The following is a 20,017-nucleotide window of genomic DNA, read 5'->3' on the forward strand; positions in this document are numbered from 1 at the left end:
TATGGTGAGTTCATGTGAAATTTCATTTTTTGACACAAGTTAGTGGAATATGAGACTTTGTAAGAAAAAAATAATAATTTCCGCTAACTTGGGCCAAAAAAATGTCTGAATGGACAGAGGGGTGAAAATGTAAGGACAGAGTGGTGATCAATGACAGGGGGGTGATCAATGACAGGGGGGTGATCAGGGAGTCTATATGGGGTGATCACCCCCCTGTCATTGATCACCCCCCCTATAAGGCTCCATTCAGATGTCCGTATGTGTTTTGCGGATCCGATCCATGTATCCGTGGATCCGTAAAAATCATACGGACATCTGAATGCAGCCTGACAGGGGGGGTGATCAATGACGGGGGGGGTGATCAATGACAGGGGGGTGATCAGGGAGTCTATATGGGGTGATCACCCCCCCTGGAAGGCTCCAGGGAGACGCCTGTATGTGTTTTGCGGATCCGATCCGTCTATCAGTGGATCCGTAAAAATCATGCGGACGTCTGAATGGAGCTTTACAGGGGGGTGATCAATGACAGGGGGGTAATCAATGACAGGGGGGTGATCAGGGAGTCTATATGGGGTGATCACCACAGTCATTGATCACGCCCCTGTAAGGCTCCATTCAGACGTCCGTATGCGTTTTGCGGATCCGATCCATCTATCAGTGGATCCGTAAAAATCATGCGGACGTCTGAATGGAGCTTTACAGGGGGGTGATCAATGACAGGGGGGTAATCAATGACAGGGGGGTGATCAGGGAGTCTATATGGGGTGATCACCACAGTCATTGATCACGCCCCTGTAAGGCTCCATTCAGACGTCCGTATGCGTTTTGCGGATCCGATCCATCTATCAGTGGATCCGTAAAAATCATGCGGACGTCTGAATGGAGCTTTACAGGGGGGTGATCAATGACAGGGGGGTAATCAATGACAGGGGGGTGATCAGGGAGTCTATATGGGGTGATCACCACAGTCATTGATCACGCCCCTGTAAGGCTCCATTCAGACGTCCGTATGCGTTTTGCGGATCCGATCCATCTATCAGTGGATCCGTAAAAATCATGCGGACGTCTGAATGGAGCTTTACAGGGGGGTAATCAATGACAGGGGGGTAATCAGGGAGTCTATATGGGGTGATCACCACAGTCATTGATCACGCCCCTGTAAGGCTCCATTCAGACGTCCGTATGCGTTTGGGGATCCGATCCATCTATCAGTGGATCCGTAAAAATCATGCGGACATCTGAATGGAGCTTTACAGGGGGGTGATCAATGACAGGGGGGTAATCAATGACAGGGGGGTGATCAGGGAGTCTATATGGGGTGATCAGGGGTGATCAAGGGTGAATAAGGGGTTAATAAGTGACAGGGGGGGGGGGTGTAGTGTAGTGGTGCTTGGTGCAACATATTACTGAGCTACCTGTGTCCTCTGGTGGTCGATCCAAACAAAGGGGACCACCAGAGGACCAGGTAGCAGGTATATTAGACGCTGTTATCAAAACAGCGTCTAATATACCTGTTAGGTGTTAAAAAAAACACATCTCCAGCCTGCCAGCGAACGATCGCCGCTGGCAGGCTGGAGATCCACTCTCTTACCTTCCGTTCTTGTGAGCGCGCGTGCCTGTGTGCGCGCGTTCACAGGAAATCTCGGCTCACGCGAGATGACGCCAATCGGCGTTAGCGTAGCCTGGGGGAGCCGCCGCGATGACGCCTTTCGGCGTTACAGTTGCGGCAAGAGGTTAATGGAGGAGTTAATTTTGCTTCCCTAGTAGTCTAGAGTAATAGAATTTCTGCTTCCATGATGGTCTTGGATGATGAAGAGGTTAAAGAGGACCTCACAGTGCTTGTAACGGGTCCTCTTTAATGCCTGCTTTCCAGCTGGTTTAAGGTAGGGGAGGGGTTAAAACATGCATTATTAAAAGTCCAAGGTCAGGAAGATGTTAATGCTTGCTATCCTGATGATCTAGGATAATGTATGTACAATACATACTGGTTTATTCACAAAAAGCCACCTGTTTTAAAAGCAGACATATCTGTTCTCTTTTGGTCCCAAATTCCTTTTGAAAACTAAGAGGTCAGTTTAGATACAGATTTCTCTCTGACTTCTTGTAGGAAGAGGCAGACGAACCCACTGTAATATTGAATAGGTATGAACTAGCCCCAAGGGTTCAGGGGATCTGTCACCACTTCTGACATGTCAGCTTTAGTAACTTCTTGTATTCCACATCTATTCTTATGACTCTGTGTTATGCCATTCCTGTATTATTCCTGCTAGATGCTTACAAATAAATTGCCTGCTGTCTGCAGTAAAGGTACTGCTGGATGTTACCAGTAGCAGGTGTGTCTGACTTTGTCCAATCAGTGATGCTGGTGTCACCCATCTGTACCTTTACGGCAAGCTGCTAGCAATTCATTCATAATCCTCTAGTTGAAATAACAGAGGAATAGCACCTCATAGAGCCATAAGAATTGATGCTCCAAAATTGGTGTTACATGGGGAATGCAAGTAGTTACTAAAACAGGCATGTCAGGAGAGGTGAAAGGTCTCTTTAAGCACACCAGTGTATTTGGGATCTGTGCTGTAGGGATCCCATATAAGCAATACCCTGTTATATGAGAACATATATCAGGTCATTTTCCTCATACAGCATTTCTCAGCATACAGAAAAGATAGGGGACTCTTGCACGATCCTCATAAAATGGTGATATGTACAGTAATCTCCCAGGTTTGGGAATCACCTGTCCCACTGCTGTCACTACTGTAATACCAGCTGCCTGCATGCATACTGTAGACAGGAAAGAGACGGTGGAAGGACTGTTAAGTGGAACTGGTTTAACACTTTAATGGGTGGGAACCACTTGTACAGTAGATCGCAGTTTACATTCAAGCTATAGAACCTTATACAAACACCATGAGTTAAATATTAACCTTTGTAGGTGATTAATTTATAATGTTAAAAACCTTCATTTTTGTTACTTATCTCCATGCCCTATGAGTCGCATGTGCGCTGAAAAAGACAATCTGGAAAGTCAGAGAAAACACTTGTATAGACAGCACCAGGTATGTAAAATACTCCGAAAAGAGAGCGTATGGATGTTTAGAGGAGAAGGTGTTGACAGGCAAAGGGGTTAGGAAAGTAAGGGTGGGTACCTGGGAAGTAGGGTAGTAGAATGGCAGATCTAGGAAAGGTCAGGAAGACAGCAGATGACATCTGGGGGATGTGGTCAGGGAATCATGGATGAGTCCTGGGGAAAAGGTCAGAAAATTGGAAATCAGTCCTGGGGAAGAGCTTGAACAAAGTGAACATTGGTTGTGACACGGCCATCATAACTGACACCAATGGACAGTTTTCAGATATCATTTTGAGAAAAAGGCGTACAAATATGTAGCACATAGGGGGGTATTTTTGAGGTTTCAAAGCATAACATCAAATGATGGACAAGTGACTTGGGGCAACTGCATTTAGAATAATGAAGAACATTCACATACAACCACAGATCGTGCCCTATCACAATGTCTGGCTCCCATCCGAAAAGATAGAACTGCAGGAATAGGAGCCTGTGTTCATGCTGTCAGCCTTGTTAATACGAAACAATCACCTTGAGGACACAGAACAGACTCTGGTGGGTAAGTGGATGTGGGGGAGGGTTGGCGGTGAGATCATCGCAAAGAGATCCAGTCTGAGTTAATATTTGTCTGCGGTCGTATGATGTAAGATTTGAGAATGCAGCTTCCTCTACCTCTCACAGAAACAGAAAAAGGAGGGAGCAGAAAAGGAAAGGAAAAGGGAAACAAGGAGCGTGGTAGAGGTAGGAGGGAGAGAGACAGAAAGAATGGGAGAGGTGGGGGAGTTACAAGAATCGACTGTGTAAGGCCAGTAGGTGGTAAAAAGTGCAGAAAAGGAGTACATAAAGAGGCTGAAGGTTTCCAAGTAATTCGTTTAACATTCAGGCTTGGGCATTTTATTACAAGATCTTTAAATGAGACACATATACTAAAGCAAAAGAAAAGCAGCATACATTACAGACACTGTACAAAGGCATGGCAGACCGTAATGCACTGAAATTAAAACAGGCAAAAATACTATAATAAAATAGGGAAGAGTTGTCAATCTATTAATGCCGCTACTGTGGCGTTAAACGTGGCAAATTATGGTGCATGCCATATCTAAAGTGGGGAGAAAAGGGGTGGGGCTTAGCCTATCGCGGCCCACCAGATTTACTATAGAAATGGCACCAAAAACTGGTGGAAGTCATAGCTCAAGATTTGAGTTTCTGGAGCACAGAGGGCCAGAGATGCACCTAGTTTATTAAAGGGGTTCTCCAGTTATGATTTAAAATGGTTGCCATCAACCTGTTCGAGAATGCGAGCAGGACTGGCTGCCGCCACTTGCAGAGCTACCTAGTTGGGGGAGGGGACGGAGCCTCACTATACATTATGCTCTGGCACTAAATATACAACTTATTGGTGAATTCTCCTGGCAGGCTGCTCAGCCATGATGGCATATCACAATGATGGCCCCTCACCCTCCTAGACAGCTCTGCAAATGGAGGCAACCAGTCCCCCTCACATTCTAGGACAGGTTGCTGGCGACCATTTTAAGTCATTCTTGGAGAACCAAAGAGCCACCTGTCTCTTAATAAATTGGGAGCATCTTACTTCATCACACAGGAGATCAAGACTGGTATATTGGCATGACCCTCCTGCTGAGCTGCAGGCTGAACCAATGATGAGATGGGGAGTGTCTCTGACTACCTCAGACTCCCAGTAGACACTGTAGCTCAAATGTAGTCACAGATCACAGCTCTGACCAAATAGAGTAGAGCTAAAAAGCCAAGCAGCAAGACCTGAGGGAAAACAAATACCAACTAAATAGCACCTATAGATACTGACTAAACATCATTTTTGAACTCACAACTGGACATTTCCTTCAAACCCCAAAATGGTTCAGGAGGTAGAGCAAGACTCTATAGAGTAACACTGTTATTATAGTCTGGGATAGGGCAGTAGGCAAACATAAATGCCTACTCAGGTTGTGAGAGGATTCAAAGTGACACCACACAGTACAAGTACACATCATGATTTATAATTCTCAGACCAGCAAACATTTTTTGGTCAAAGGGGTTATCCGATTTCAGAAACAACCCCCCATGTCCGGGCCCCTTACAGGTAATATACTTACCCTGGTCCTTCATCCCTGCGCCGCACCACCGCTGCTGCTTCTCCCTGCACACCGATGAAAACATCCGGTGTCTAAGAGGAGTAGCCAATGGCAGGCGGGGATGGGGACAAGCCTCCCTACCATCACGGGTGACGCTAGGGAGGCTCATGCGAGGACAATGAGCAGCGCAGGGAGCGGGGAGCCGGGTAAGTATATTACCTGTGAGGGGCCCGGCACATGGGGGGGGGGGGGGGCTGTTTTCTGAAATCGGATAACCCCTTTAATAGTATTGCATGGATGATATATTGATATGCAGATGAGGACAACCTTTAGATGTAAAGTAACTAAATGTAAGCAATCTGGAAAAAGCATATTATTTTTCAACACTTGCACTGAAACTGTACTCACCCTCCCTCAAAGATCCGCACACGTGAAGGCTCTCCTCGCTTAGGAGTCGGCCCAGAGTCTTCTGATTTGACCCTTTTCTCTTCTTCTTTATTAGCTCTAGGTGTCTCCTTGTGCGCTTGAGTGGGAATATGAGCCTGCTTTTCATCCCATTGCAGAAAGAAAACATACAATGAGTTTTCATTATTCATGATACTTAAAATTTTGTGGTAACATGCAAAAGTTCACATATAGGTATATGGAGTACTTAAAAGGGTTTTCCGGGATTTTTTAAGGGATGACCTTTCATCTGGATAGTTCAGGAGTATCTGATCAGTTGGGGTCTGACACCCGGGACCCCCAGTGATTAGCTGTTTGAGAAGGCAGTAGTGCTCGCAGTAGCGCAAAGGCCTTCTTCTCTGCATTTCCCAGGCCAGTGAGGACACGTTCATCTGTTACATGGCCTAGAAGCAGCTCAGCTCCATTGAAGTGAATGGGGCTGATCTGCGATACCAAGCACAGCCGCTACAAAACGTACAGCACTGTGCTTGGTGAGCTGGGAGAAGGTCACGGTGCTACTGTGAACGTTGGTGTCTTCTTAAACAGCTGATCGGCGGGGGTCTGGAATGTTGGACAATAACCTATTCTGAGGATAGGTCATTAGTTAAAATATCCCGTAAAACCCCTTTAAATGTTTTCATGCACAGTCCCTGAAAGCACCCACTGATTTTGCAATGCAGCTTTTGGTTGCACAGTTTGAATGGGTGGCGCCTTAGATTTCTTTCTTGTTTTAGGGTGTAAAAATAGTGGATCAGAGTGGATTTAAAGAGGACCTGTAACCTCTTCTGACATGTCTGTTTTAGTAAGTACTAGCATTCCCCATGTGATAATTCTGGAGCATCTATTCCCTGAGGGTTTCAGTGCCCCAACCAGCTGCGATCAAGCTGATCCCTGTGCCAACTTCAATCAGAAATTGTCTTTACAATGCCCTTAATATTGTCTTCTGTCTTTACAATTCCCTTAATAAACAAATCTCTGAAATCCTTTTTTATTACAAATATAACCCATGAACAATGTCAATGTAGATGAATACTCATTAAAGGCACACCTCATGGATGAAAGTAACAACAGCAATAACATGGCAGTCATATGTTGGCTGTAAGGTTGTATTTTTCCTGTAAATGACATTAGCATGGCCACCAACTAAGTAGATGTCACGGTCTTTGTATTGCACACATTAGCCATACATACTGGTTGCCAGAGGCAACGCGTTTTTGACGCAGCATGTATAAGCTTTGCTCCTCTTCTCCTGGTTCCTCCCCTGCTGGTGCTGGCGGGGTTAACTTCCTGGCTCGGTGTGGCTACTTGGGTTTTATCACCTGTGGCTTTCAGGCTGGAGTCAGTTGTCCTCCAGTCTTTGTTGGTGCTGGAGTTTTGCTCCTGTCCTGGGTGTTTTATCTGCCCAGTCCTTGAGGGCCACCTAGTGGGGCATCGATAGTCTACCCATAGTCTACCTTCCCTTCACTACCCTGGCATATGTTTGGTGATATTTATGTATGGGTGGTTGTTGTCTTGTCTAGTAATTGTTACATGTCAGGTCTTTTGGTGTCTGTAGTCCAGCATGTTTGCTAGACATGTTCCCTGTGTGTTGTGCCTCTGGAAGGGGGTCTCAGGGTTCCCCGGAGGGGGAACCACAAGTCAGTGTGCAACTCTGCCAGGGGCCGCCATGCATCCTGTCCGCATGGGGCTCCGGTTGTCGTTGCATCGGCAGGTAAGTGCATGTTGTTTCTGGGCTCTTACCTGCCGATTCAGTAGCTAGGCCAGTGAGACTCCTGTTCATCCGTGTCTTTGAAGAACACGTCGTTTTACCCCTGCTCCTATTCCAGGGATTATCAGGGCGACTCAGGGTCCAAGGTTCCTGGGTATGAGCTGTCCTACCTTCTGAGTCCGCTCATTTGGTTAGGAGTCAGGGCGAGGATTAGGGAAGCTCTAGGTGACCTGCTCCCTTATCCCAGTTGCTATCCCGTCTGCTCCTCATTGTACAGTGGGGAATTTCCCCCACTCCTCACCGTGACAGTAGGACTTTTCATCACAGTTCCCAGAAACAAGGAGTATCTGTTTCTCTAGTGTCTTCCCACAAGTGGTGACCACTAGAGCTTCACAACTCACAGAAGAGCTGTCTGCGGGAACCTTTAATATGGTGAACACTAAGGAATGATAGATACATAAGCATTTTTCAATGCACAAGCTGTTACTACACATCATCTGTGGTTGTTCATGTAATCATGTGGTGTTATCTTCTTTGTGCCCCACAGAAAGCTATATGATTGTTATCAGCCTGCTGCATTATGTAAAGAATAGAGGCCAGGACTGCCAAACCACATTGGCTTAAAGCAGCTCCTAATGTGGAACATCATTGTCTTTATAATATAAGCACTATCATTATCAGAATCATAACAGGCATGCTTAAAAAATACGGAGTGTAATTATTATAGGGGGTATTAGGGACTTAGGGCCCCTTTACATGGACGTACTGTATTTAAGCCTGTAACAAGTGAAGATTGCCCCACACAGCAAGTCAATCAGCGCTCATTTAAAGGGGTTGCATGGGTTCTAGATATTGATCACTATCAGATCGGTGGTGGTCTGACACCCCACCAATCAGCTCGGAGGCGAATCACTCCGTCCATGCTTTCGAGATTCTCAGGTCACTTCTTCAGGCCAGGCTTGAAAGCATCAAGACTTCTTACTACTGGCTAACACGGTTTTCTCTTGTTTGTTGGCTAATTGGGGAGATGTTTACACGCAGCAATAATTGGACGAATTAACGTTGCCATTAACATTCATTCCCATTTATCGGCCCGTGGAAAAAAATCTTTGAAATAAAACTTTTTTTTCTGCAGGAATTACCCACATGAAATCTGTGAATGGCGCTGCTCTTAAAAGATTAAGTCCTTGGTCAACAATACAGCCACGTTTCGTTCTTACAGCATTATGTCCTTGTGGTCATATGAAAATAACATAGCTGCACAGCCCCAGGCCTATATAGTCAATGCACAAGCACAATACATGCATGTGACAGCATGGCCCAGACATTATGAAGGTGACATGGTAAGGTGGCCGCACTCTTTACATAAACCATACTGTTAGTATATTTTACTTCCCAATTCATTTTTCAGTCCTCGAGAACCCAGTAAACTAATTTGATAATTATAACTACTGTATATGAATAGTAGGTACTATTGTAATATAATGAATAGTAAATACAGTCAAACTGTGCACCACTACATGGTTACAATCAGAGGTGCCAATAATACCTCTACAAGTCAATAACACATGTAATAGCTCCTGCAAGCTTTGAATTCAGTCTCATATAAAGTTTGGGCTACATTTTTCCAGAAGCGTAAAAATATTCCAAATACCATTTTTAAGGAGTATTATTACCCGAGGAGTATGAAAGCCGCAGTAATTCAAATACATAATACGTAGACTTAAAGGGGTTCTGCACTTTGTTTTAACTGATGATCTATCCTCTAGATAGATCATCAGCTTCTGATCGGCGGAGGTCCGACACCCGGGACTCCCGCCGATCAGCTGTTTGAGAAGGCAGCGGGGCTCCAGGAGCGCCGTGGCCTTCTCACTGTTTACAGTGGGCCCAGTGACGTCACGATTAGTATCAATTAGCTTGGGCGGGGCTAAGCTTGAATGGAGCTTAGCCCCGTCCACGCTAGTTGATACTAGTCGTGGCGTCAGTGGGCCGGCGGTAAACAGTGAGAAGGCCGCGGCGCTGCTGGAGCCCCGCTGCCTTCTCAAACAGCTGATCGGCCCTCCGCCAGAGGATAGAGCATCAGTTAAAACAAAGTGCAGAACACCTTTAAATAATGTTAAGGGGTTGTTCACATCTGAGTTGGAGGCTCCGTTTGGGGCCTCTGTTGCAGATTCCATACGGACAAAAAAGTCTCACATGCGGGACTTTTATGTCTGGTAAAAAGACAGGATCCTGAACGGAAACTGAATGGACTCTATGATAGTCAATGGGGTCTGTTCAGCTCTGTTCAGATCAGTTAAGTGCCCGATCCAGAACTTGTATTATTTTCATAAATAGCGGTGGTGTGAATGTGCCCTCCCGTCAGCTTACAGTCCCATGTAAATAATCTCTCTCTCCTCCTGTCAGCTTCTCCAAAATACAATCCCATGTAAATAACATTGCTCCACTCCCTCCAGCATAGGGTTAATAAGCCCCTGGGTGGGGTCTGGAGTGAATGCACATCAGGCTATTATAGCCAAGTGATAAAGTCCAGTCCAAAATAGTGCATCTTCCCTGTACTTTATAACTTTGCTATAATAGCCTGCCTGCATTCACTCCAGACCCCCTCCCAGGGGCTTAGAAACCCCAAGCAAGCCCACTGTCCAACATTAAAAAGTAACTAATCTTTTTTGAGACTTTTGATGTGTCATAGGGACATATCAAAAGTGTTGATCAGCAGGGGTCCCAGCTCTGAGACCCCCACTGATCTCTAGAATGCAGAGTCAGAAGTGCTCAGCTGATTCTTCTCGCTGCTGAGCGCAATACTGAAGATGGTCTCAATAGAAAGTCTATGAGAGCGTCTTCACTACTGCGCTCAGCAATGAGAAGTAGTGCTCAGCTGAGAGATTCTGACTCCTGGTTCTAGAGATCAGCGGGGGTCTCATCACTGAGACCCCTGCCGATCAACCCTTTTGATACGTCCCTATGACACATCAAAAGTTTCAAAAACTAAAGCCAACCGCCTACCAAGAGGCTGTTTACCCCGTTAGGCGCTACTCTGTAAAGAGCACAAGCCCCCCTCCACAGTTTCAGATCGGTGTGCCGAATGGTCAGACAGCCCACCCAAAAACAAAGCTCCTTGCTGTACAGAGCTTTGTTATTGGTTATTTCAGCCACTAGCAGCATCACTGCCCCACCTGTGTCGTTCACAGCACACCTTGCGCTTATGAATGGCAGGGGAATGTCTAAAGCATTAGACTTTTTTAGGGAGTAAAATTGTCTGAACAGACATCTATGACGCTTGTACAGGTGTTACTGCGATGCTTGCAGATCAATACGAACTTCTGTACATTTTTTTATGTTAATACTGAGCCATAAATGTGGGGCTGTTTAAAATATCATCAGCCAGGTACACAATAAACTACAAGCAGTAGCTCCAATGTGCGTCTAACTAAGGTGCACTGAAGCTGCTTAAAAGCCACATGCCTGCAGCTTAGGGTCCATTCACACGTCCAAAAATGAGTCTGCATCCGTTCCGCAATTTTGCGGAACAGGTGCGGACCCATTCATTTTCAATGGGGCCGTAATGTGCTGTCCGCATCCGCGGATCCGCACTTCCATTCTGCAAAAAAAATAGAACCTGTCCTATTCTTGTCCACAATTGCGGACAAGAAAAGGCATTTTCTATAAGAGTGCCCGCGATGTGGGGTCTGCAAAATGCGGAACGCACATTTCCGGTGTCCGTGTTTTGCAGATCCGCAAAACACATACGGTCGTGTGAACGGACCCTTAGTTTGAACATGAAGGAAGTCTCCCGTCTGTTTCATTTTGTATTATTAAATACAACTTTACATTATGTTCTGCTAAACATTTTGGATTACTGAATGGAATAACAGTTATAACTAATGCATTTCTTACCTCTGTCATTTTGGGTTTCCGGGTTTGGGAGTGTGCCATGTTTGAATCCAGTTGTGGAGCATTGGCAATTGTATAAATTTCTGAACTCATTTTTTGCTTGGACCTCAACAGCGATAATGCCACCCTGGTTGAAACTCCAGGAAGATTTGGGTTATATAAACTAATACACCAGCTAGAATATACAGAAGCCCTTCGGTCACTTTGCTGCATGTGATTTGGCTTTACATAGTTTAGGTAGCACCAACTGACATTAGTGGTTGTATGAAGAGTTGGAAAAGTTGAGGCATTTTTAGCCTCTGCTTCCTGAAGGGAGACTGTTACATGGCTTGGTGGCTTACTGGATGAAGTAGGAACATGCAAAACTTTATCATCTTTTTCTTCTTTCACTTTTATACTATCTTCTTTTATTTGTTCTTCTTGTAACAATAATTGACACAAAGTAGTTGGTACTAGCTGGATTTTATGTCTTTCTAGTGCTGTTAATGGGTCAAAAAGAGATGGTAGCGGTGGTGTTAACAGCTCTGATCTGTTTTGGGGTGAGGAAGTAAGAACAGCTATATTTGTTGATCTGCTTTGCTCCAACACTGACTGCGCCTTCAGCAATGGCTTCTGAAGTCTCTCTTCTGGATCATCTTCTTCTTTCACTCTTTTTTGTTGCTGGGTCTCCATTGTGAGCTCCAAGCTGCCAGCAGGGGATAACATCCGCTTACTGCCCCCAACAGATGATGAGCTTCCATCAAATCCTAGGACACCCTCAACAGAAGAAGTAAGTGGAATGTAGTTGCTTGGGTCAGTTTTTGGAAATGGCACACTTAAGTAAGGCAATTCACTTACTATACGCTGATCTTTTGGTAAAACATGAGGCAAGTCAATGCCATGATAACCCTTAGATTGCCCATCACTGATTCTATGCATAACAAGGGAAGATGGACAACAAGGTGGTTGTGTAACAAGCATTTGAGACAGTGTAGTGTACATAGCGTTACCATAAGAAGGCATATGTGTCTGAATTCTTACTGGAACAACTAATGATACAACAGATTCTGAATGTGAAAGGGTCACTTGCGCAGAAGATTCTGAAGCAAGTGGGCTATGAGGAGAGGTATGGATACTCCCAGAAAAATAATCTTTGGAAGGTGAAATGTTGGAAATTGATAAGGGAGGGGAAACCTCTGGTTTTATTTGTGGATAATGGCAACCAACTTGTGCAGACACTGGAAGAGCAAATTGTGGTTGTATAGGCATAAAGAATGTGTGGGGCAATGATGGGGATGCTGAGTAAGGCAAGCTTAGAAATGGAGAGTGTGGTCTAACAGGAATGTCCAGGGGTATTTGAACATGGTCTGGATGCAAAAGAGCTGGCTGTAAAGGAATTTGTGGAGTATGAAATATAGAATGTGTAATTGGTTGTACAGAAAACGGTGCAGACATACTGCTCATAACTTGAGAAGGTAATAGTTCTGAAGGATGTTGAGGCAAATGCAATAATGGTTGTATAGGAAATATTGATAATTGCTGTGATAAATAGCTATTTTCTGTTTCACTAGTTACAGAATGAATAGTTCTTTGCTTTGATTGGGAAGGAGAACTTTGCTGCTCTTTAGGGGAAATTCTGGAAGATTGTTCATGAAATTCCATGCCTAGTACTTGGCTTGAAGTAGATGGTTTATCTGATTCTTTCCAGTCACGTGGCAATAGTTCAGGTTCAATTTCAACATGTCTGCTTAGAGAGGTTTGTCGAAGTGAGAAGCACTTCCTTCGCTCCTGAGCTGTTGGCATTGATGTTGAAGTTGAAGATGTTAAATTACCATAATCAAAAGATTTGCTTCGATTCTCTGAATCCTGTGGTGTGTGAGATATATTTGGTGTCTGTTCAGATGCAGATCTTCTCATTTCTCTCATATGATGATGGTGGGAAGGGACAGTGAGCATGTGATGTCCAAGTGCCTTAGTAGTACCCTCTGATGACAGACCTAAAACTTCAGATTTAGAACCCTCTTCTCTATCAATTGAGAGAGAATGACTGGAGGCATGTGAAATGCTGCTGTCCTGACTGGGGCTGCGGGTGAGGGACATTGATTCAAAGCTGGAATCTCCAGAAGACTGTGCCATTTCTGCCAAGCGTAACCTCTTCTTTTTTGGTGGGAGTTTTTCAGCAGGTAGCTGTGCAAGTGTTTGACTCCTCTGTGGCCACTGGAACTCTTCTACTTTCTCTTGTTCTTTGGGTGGATCTTCAATGTCAGCCTCTGGTTTATCTGGTTCTTCAGTGACTAAGATTTCTGGTACCTGAATGTTGTGCTGACGGACTAACTTAGGCTGTAAAGGATGAGATGACTGGGTATGAGGTCTCACAGACACTTGTGCTACAGTCATATCTTCCTCATCAAAACTACTCTTCTTTTCAATAGACTCAGATTTTTCAAATGAACTAGTATGCTGGATGACAGAAATTTCCTTAGAAATCATAGTCTTTTCTTTACTCTCTACATCTGACAAAGATGTAGATTCACTTCGACCACTAAACTGCTTAGGGGTATCACTGCACAAAGTCAAGGATGTAGTGGAAGCAGCAAAGTGCGATTCTAGTGCTGTGGTAGACGGATACTCAGACCAATCAGCCATTTGGGGTTCTTCATCATCTCCGAGACTCTTTTCTTTCCGTCGTTTACGCAAGGTAGATGACTCTACATTTGGCGCTAACTTGTAACTCATCACCTGAGGCCACGCTTCCTGTTCTGAAAGTTCTTTTCCGATTTCTACAGAACTTTGAGAGCTCAAAGATGGAGGTTTCATAATCTGTAGCTCTGAGCAGTAGTATTTCTTGTGAGTTTCATAATTACCCCTTTTCTTGTATCGAGCACCACAAATATTACATTCATAGGTCAAACCCTTTACCCTACCCCCTTTTTTGGACTTTTTAGGAACTTCACTTTCTTTCCCTTCCACGTCTTCAGATGTTTTCACAGCAGTGTCTTTTACTGTTAAACTACCTTCATCTAAAGAGTAGTCCATTCCTAAAGGTAGTTCTATTGCTGGTTGTCTTTTTAGCAGGCGTGGGTGTGAAGAAAACATATGACTGTGGCCCAAAGCTTCTGAATCTACAATTCGGTCATCAAAAGAATAACTAGCTCTAAATGGATGTGGAGAACTTGAAGTGGATGCTGAGGAAGGCATAGAGTGGCTTCGAAGAAGAGGCACTGTGTCTGTGGCACCGTGGGAATGCTGAAGGGAAGGGAATGGATGTTCAGCTTTTGTCTTTTCAGACTTAGGATCTAGTTGGGACCCTGGTGATTTAACATCAAACTGGAAAGATTCTCGATATAGAGTTCCTTTGGGAGACTCAATACTGCTTCTCCTAGACAATGAGCTTCTTCTTGGTTTAACACTGTCAATCTCACTAGTATCCACTACAGCCTCATTAATTGTAATGAGTTTGGTAATATGCTCAATTACCTGTGTCCTAGGTACAGACATTGATGCCATAGCTGTTTTTTCCTCTGCAGCAACTAAAGCAGAAGGGCTGGCTAACATGGTGGATCTTTGTCCAATTCTTCCACATTTACCCAGAATAATTTCAGCATATGACTTAGCATTGGTATTGGGAGGACTAATTTGCTGCTCTGCACTTTCTGAGCGTGAAAAATAACCAGACTCTGTACTTCCTTTACTTCCTGGGCTAAGAAAAGTCTGCTCCTCACTGGCTTTTTTTCTTTCACTTAACCTAAGTGCCAGCTTCTGCTTTATACTGTGAGTATCTTCTGATTTCTGGACAAGTTCAGATGAAGGTTCAGTGAATGTTACACTCTCCTCGGAGGTTTGGGATATGTTTTGTTGGGACAAAGAAAAGAGATCATGGGCTGTAACTTGGTGTCTAGACACAACTTTGGTATCACATGTCAAGTGATGCTTTTGTTGTGGAGACAATTCCACTAGGTTTGACATTGTGCTTGTCTCATCCTCAGAGTCTGTGCTTTCTCCTTCTGATGGATCATCAATTTCTTCCCCTCCAAGCCTTTCCATCTCTAGGCTGGATGGATATGTCTCTACACTTATTTCTGATGCCAGCCCAGCTTTGATCCTGTGAGCATGAGACTTCCTATGTTTATACAGATTGCTTTTTGTTTTAAAAGAAAACCCACAAGGGACGCAGGGATATGGCCGCTCCCCGGTATGAGATCTGATATGCTTTTGAAGAACACTTGGTTTAGCGCATGGTCGGCTGCAATATTGGCAAATATATTTGCCTGGCTTTTGGGACTTCTTCTCCTTTTTAGGAGGCTCATCTGCTTGTTTTACAGAAACCTGAGTTGGCCGCTGGACATAAACCTTCTGAGTAGGGTCCTCTGCTGGACGGCTAAGCCTTGCATGTGGTGCAGAAGAAGAGAACGACCTGGACGGACCTGACTGTATTGGATCTAAAACTTGCCATACTTGGCCCTCATGACTATGCTCTGTATCCAGACGGGGAGCCATAAATGCTGGTGAAGCAGGCTGTGATTTTGAAACGTGAAGTTGCCCAAGCAATGGAACTTTTGGTTTACAAGGTCTTCCCACTCTCCTAGGTGGACCCTCTCTTGCTATCTTCAGGGAGCCCGGGAAATGTGTGTGTGGTGAAAGCTCTTCCTGACCACTAACTGTAATGTCTTCTGCTGAAGATACTGGGCCCTGCACCTCCTCTCCTTTATTCGGCCTTTTCCTTACACCTTCCTCCAACTTCCTTGTGCTCTTCTGGCCTTTCTCTGGCTCCATCACCTACACCAGAGGCTCCAAGTGCTATTTTTGCAAAGTCCTGTAATGTAATATTTACTAACCATGATAAAATAAGAAAACAATCTGCATTGCACCTCTGAGAGAAAAGCCGTGTCAACAAAACATTGGCTTAAGGTATTTGGTCATAAAGTTCCTACATGTACCACAATGTTTAGCCTCCAAAATCAATATATGTTATCCATGGCCAGTCGCTTAAATGAAAGTACAATCAGCAAAAACAGTACAAATACTGTTCCAGTAATTTCCATAGGTTAGGATCTTGTCCTTGTCAGTCATGTCTTGTATTCCACTAGGAGAGATTTATTTTTTTAAATTGCTTTTTAAATTCAGTTACAAGGAAGGTGATGGATGGACTGCGGATCTGTAGAAGAAAAAATATATAAATGTAAGATAGCATTTAATATGATGGAATCAAATTAATACTAAATCTTAAAGGGGTATTCCCATTTTGGACACTGGCGGCATATCCCATCGGTCCGCGGCCACCCTCCATTCATTTCTAAGAGAGCGGTGAAAAAGTGAATGGGAAACGTACCACGCAAGCGCTGCCACCGTTTTTTACTTGCTAGCATCCGGCTATTTCCGTAAGCTCCATAGAAGTAAACTGAGCAGTGGCCGCACTTGAGCGGTGCACTTCCTTTCCATTATAATGGGACCTCTGAAAATAGCCAAGTACGCCGCTCTGCTATTTTGAGCGCCCTCATAAGAATGAATGGAGGGCGGCTGCGCATGCGACGTGCACACTCGGGCACTTTGTGGGCTCAGTTCTAAGTATAGGTACCAGAGGTGGGACCCACACCTATCAGACATTGGGGGCATATCCTAGCGATATGCCCCCAATGTCCAAGATGGGAATACCCTGTTAAGATAATCAAAGGCCAACCATTTTCCAATGAAGCCAATGGATAATTCATACTAAAACGATATTACAGCAGAAAACTGTGTTATTCCTAAAGCAACTATTAAAATAAGATTGTTTCTTGTTTGGTTTCTTACATTATAGCTGTTGAGAAGATAACAAGGAATTAAAAATGTTAAAGGGATTGTATCACTTCAGCAAATGGCATTTATCGTGTAGAGAAAGTTAATACAAGGCACTTACTAATATATTGTGATTGTCCATATTGCCTTCTTTGCTGGCTGGACTCATTTTTCCATCACATTATACACTTCTTGTTTCCATGGTTACGACCACCTGGCAATCTAGTAGAGGTGGCCGTGCTGGGACACTACAGGAAAAAGCACCATCCTATGCGCACTCTAACAGCTCCAGCTGCTAGAAAGGCCAGCACTTTTTCCTACAGTGTGAAAGCATGGCCACTGCGGCTGGATTGCTGTGGTGGCCATTACCCCTTGAAACGAGCAGTGTATAATGTGAAGGATGAATGAATCAAGCCAGCAAAGGAAGCAATATGGACAATCACATACATAGTAAGTGTCTTGTATTAACTTCCTCTACATGATAAATGCTATTTGCTGAAGTGAGACACAGTAATATCAATTATACAGGTTAGGATACACTTGCATTGAGGAACTACAGTATACCAAAAATGAAAGATGTAAAATTAAGGGCTCATTCACATGATGGTATGTCCGTATTTCCGTTCCGCCAAAAAATAGAACATGTCCTTTTATTGTCCGCATTACAGACAAGGATAGTACTGTTCTATGAAGGGCCAGCTGTTCCATTCCGCAAAATACGGAATGCACACGGATGTCATCCGTATTTTTTGCAGATCCGTTTTTTTGCGGACCGCAAAATACATGCGGTCGTGTGAATGAGCCCTAAAGTGAAGCTCTAGGTTTTAAACTGTTATTCTGTGTTTTGCCTTCTGGTGACACAATTTAAAGGAGCTGTACATCATGCAGCAATCACTGCTGCTAAGGACCGCGATCTGTTGCAGTGGTTACGTGCTATATATCTGCACCTCACTGCTGCAGTCTGTAAATGAAAAGCAGCAAGAGGGCCAGACTAGACGAGAGTATACAACCTTTTTTTCTTTTTATACCGCATTCAGGCGCATGGCTACAATTTTATCTAAACCACCCCTTTATCTAAAGTGCAAGGAAAGAGCCTTATTAGCAATCCCCTAACATACAGTGATGACGTGTCCCCTTCCAACTGTCCTCTATCACCGAACATTTCTCACATTGTATGGAATATTTCATCAGAAATCTAAAGTGGTATTCCAACCAAAGACACTTATGGCATTTCATAAATATCTGGCACAACTCTGGCACTCCCACTTATGGAAACAACAGGAGTCATCAATGAGGAGATAAGGAGAAAGGAGAGGCTATATCACTTGCAGCCCCTGTTCTACTATCTGCAGGTTAGCAAAAAGAGGGGGAAGGTTGAAGGAGGTAACACATGACTGCAAAATCAAGGCTCGTTTGTAGTCTGTAACCCATGGAGATGCACAGGTCTGTGGAGATGCTGTAGACACAAAATGGAAGGACTTTCTTTTAACTCTAGCCATGCACAAATTTCTTTTTTTTCCTTCCTTCCTTTTGAGAGCCTTAAAGGGGTTGTCTCACTTCAGTAAATAGCATTTATTATGTAGAGAAAGTTAATACAAGCCACTTACTAATGTATTGTGATTGTCCATATTGCTTCCTTTGCTGGCTGGATTCATTTTTCCATCACATTATACACTGCTCGTTTCCATGGTTACAGACCACCCTGCAATCCATTAGTGGTGGTCGTGCTTGCACAATATAGGAAAAAGCGTCAGCCTCTCTGGTGGCGAGGACCATGGGAGCGCACATAGACTCATGTTTTTTCCTATATTGTGCAAGCACGGCCACCGCTGATGGATTGCAGGATGGTCTGTAACCATGGAAACGAGCAGTGTATAATGTGATGGAAAAAAGAATCAAGCCAGCAAGGGAGGCAATATGTGCAATAACAATACATTAGTCAGTGTCTTGTATTAACTTTCTCTACGTGATAAATGCCACTTACTGAAGCGAGACAAACCCTTTAAAGGGGCTGTCTCACCAGCAAATGAGATTTATCATGTAAACAAAGTTAATACAAGACACTGACTAATGTATTGTGATTGCACATATTGCCTCCCTTGCTGGCTTGATTCCTTTTTCCATCACATTATACACTGCTTGTTTCCAGGGGTCATGACAACCCTGCAATCCAGCAGCAGTGGCCGTGCTTGAACACTATAGGAAAAGGCACCGGCCTCTCTGGGGGCTGAGACCCTGGGAGTGAGCATAGGCACTCATGTGCAGCAGCTCCTGTCCCAGTCACCTTGTGCCTGTGCTGCACCAGTGGCCGGAACCCCTGGAAACAAGCAGTGTATAATGTGATGGAAAAATGTATCAATCCAGGAGGAGACAATAAGGACAATCACAATACATTAGTAAGTGTCTCGTATTAACTTTGTCTACATGATAAACGCAATTATTTGCTGAAGTGAGACAACCCCTTTCACTTTTTAGTTGTCTGTTCACATAGACGTATGAGACATATTGCAGGACAAGTTGTACTTTCTAATGGTGCCATTTAATATTCTATATAGTGAACTGCAAAGCTTAAAAATTATTAATGGGGTGGAAATGGAAAAAAAATGCAACTCCACAATTATCTTACAGGTTTTATATTTATAGATGGTGTGTGAGTACAGTCACATTGTTACCACATTTATATGATTTATCAGATATGGTTTAATACTTAAAAAAACAAAAACATTTATATTTCCACCTATGGAACTGTGTGAAGGCTCTCTTTTTACAGGACAAGCTGTAGTTTTTATGGATTCCATTTAGGGTTAATGTATGACTTTTTGATCACTTTCTATACAATTTTTCTGGGAAGTAAAGTGACCAAACAACCGCAATTTGAGCATTTAAATTTATAATAAATACCCATGATGTTTATTTTTATAATATTAGTGCCCCTAGTGGACATAAACATGCAGTCATTAGAAAACCTAAACCACAGACGGCATTCAAATATTACTGCAGTCTACGGAAACATTGGTGCCTAACTCAGGGCTTAATAGGACCTTTACTATTACAGGAATG

General features: G+C 43.9%; 1 protein-coding gene across 4 annotated transcripts in view; it reads right to left on the bottom strand.

Moving 5' to 3' along the window:
• HIVEP3 (HIVEP zinc finger 3) overlaps positions 1 to 20,017 on the bottom strand; it is a 156,307-nt gene that overhangs the window by 51,794 nt on the left and 84,496 nt on the right. For 3 of the 4 annotated variants that reach the window (XM_040424312.1, XM_040424311.1, XM_040424313.1), the window contains 2 exons: positions 11,207 to 16,337; positions 5,566 to 5,702 (listed from right to left, as the gene is read on the bottom strand). In XM_040424312.1, coding sequence (XP_040280246.1) covers positions 5,566 to 5,702; positions 11,207 to 15,955 — 4,886 coding nt within the window. In that variant the 5' untranslated portion in view covers positions 15,956 to 16,337. The remainder of the gene's footprint in view (positions 1 to 5,565; positions 5,703 to 11,206; positions 16,338 to 20,017) is intronic. The other variant, XM_040424314.1, reaches the window with a different exon arrangement.

This window comes from Bufo bufo, chromosome 3 (genome assembly GCF_905171765.1).
Source record: "Bufo bufo chromosome 3, aBufBuf1.1, whole genome shotgun sequence".
Taxonomy (NCBI): Eukaryota; Metazoa; Chordata; class Amphibia; order Anura; family Bufonidae; genus Bufo; species Bufo bufo.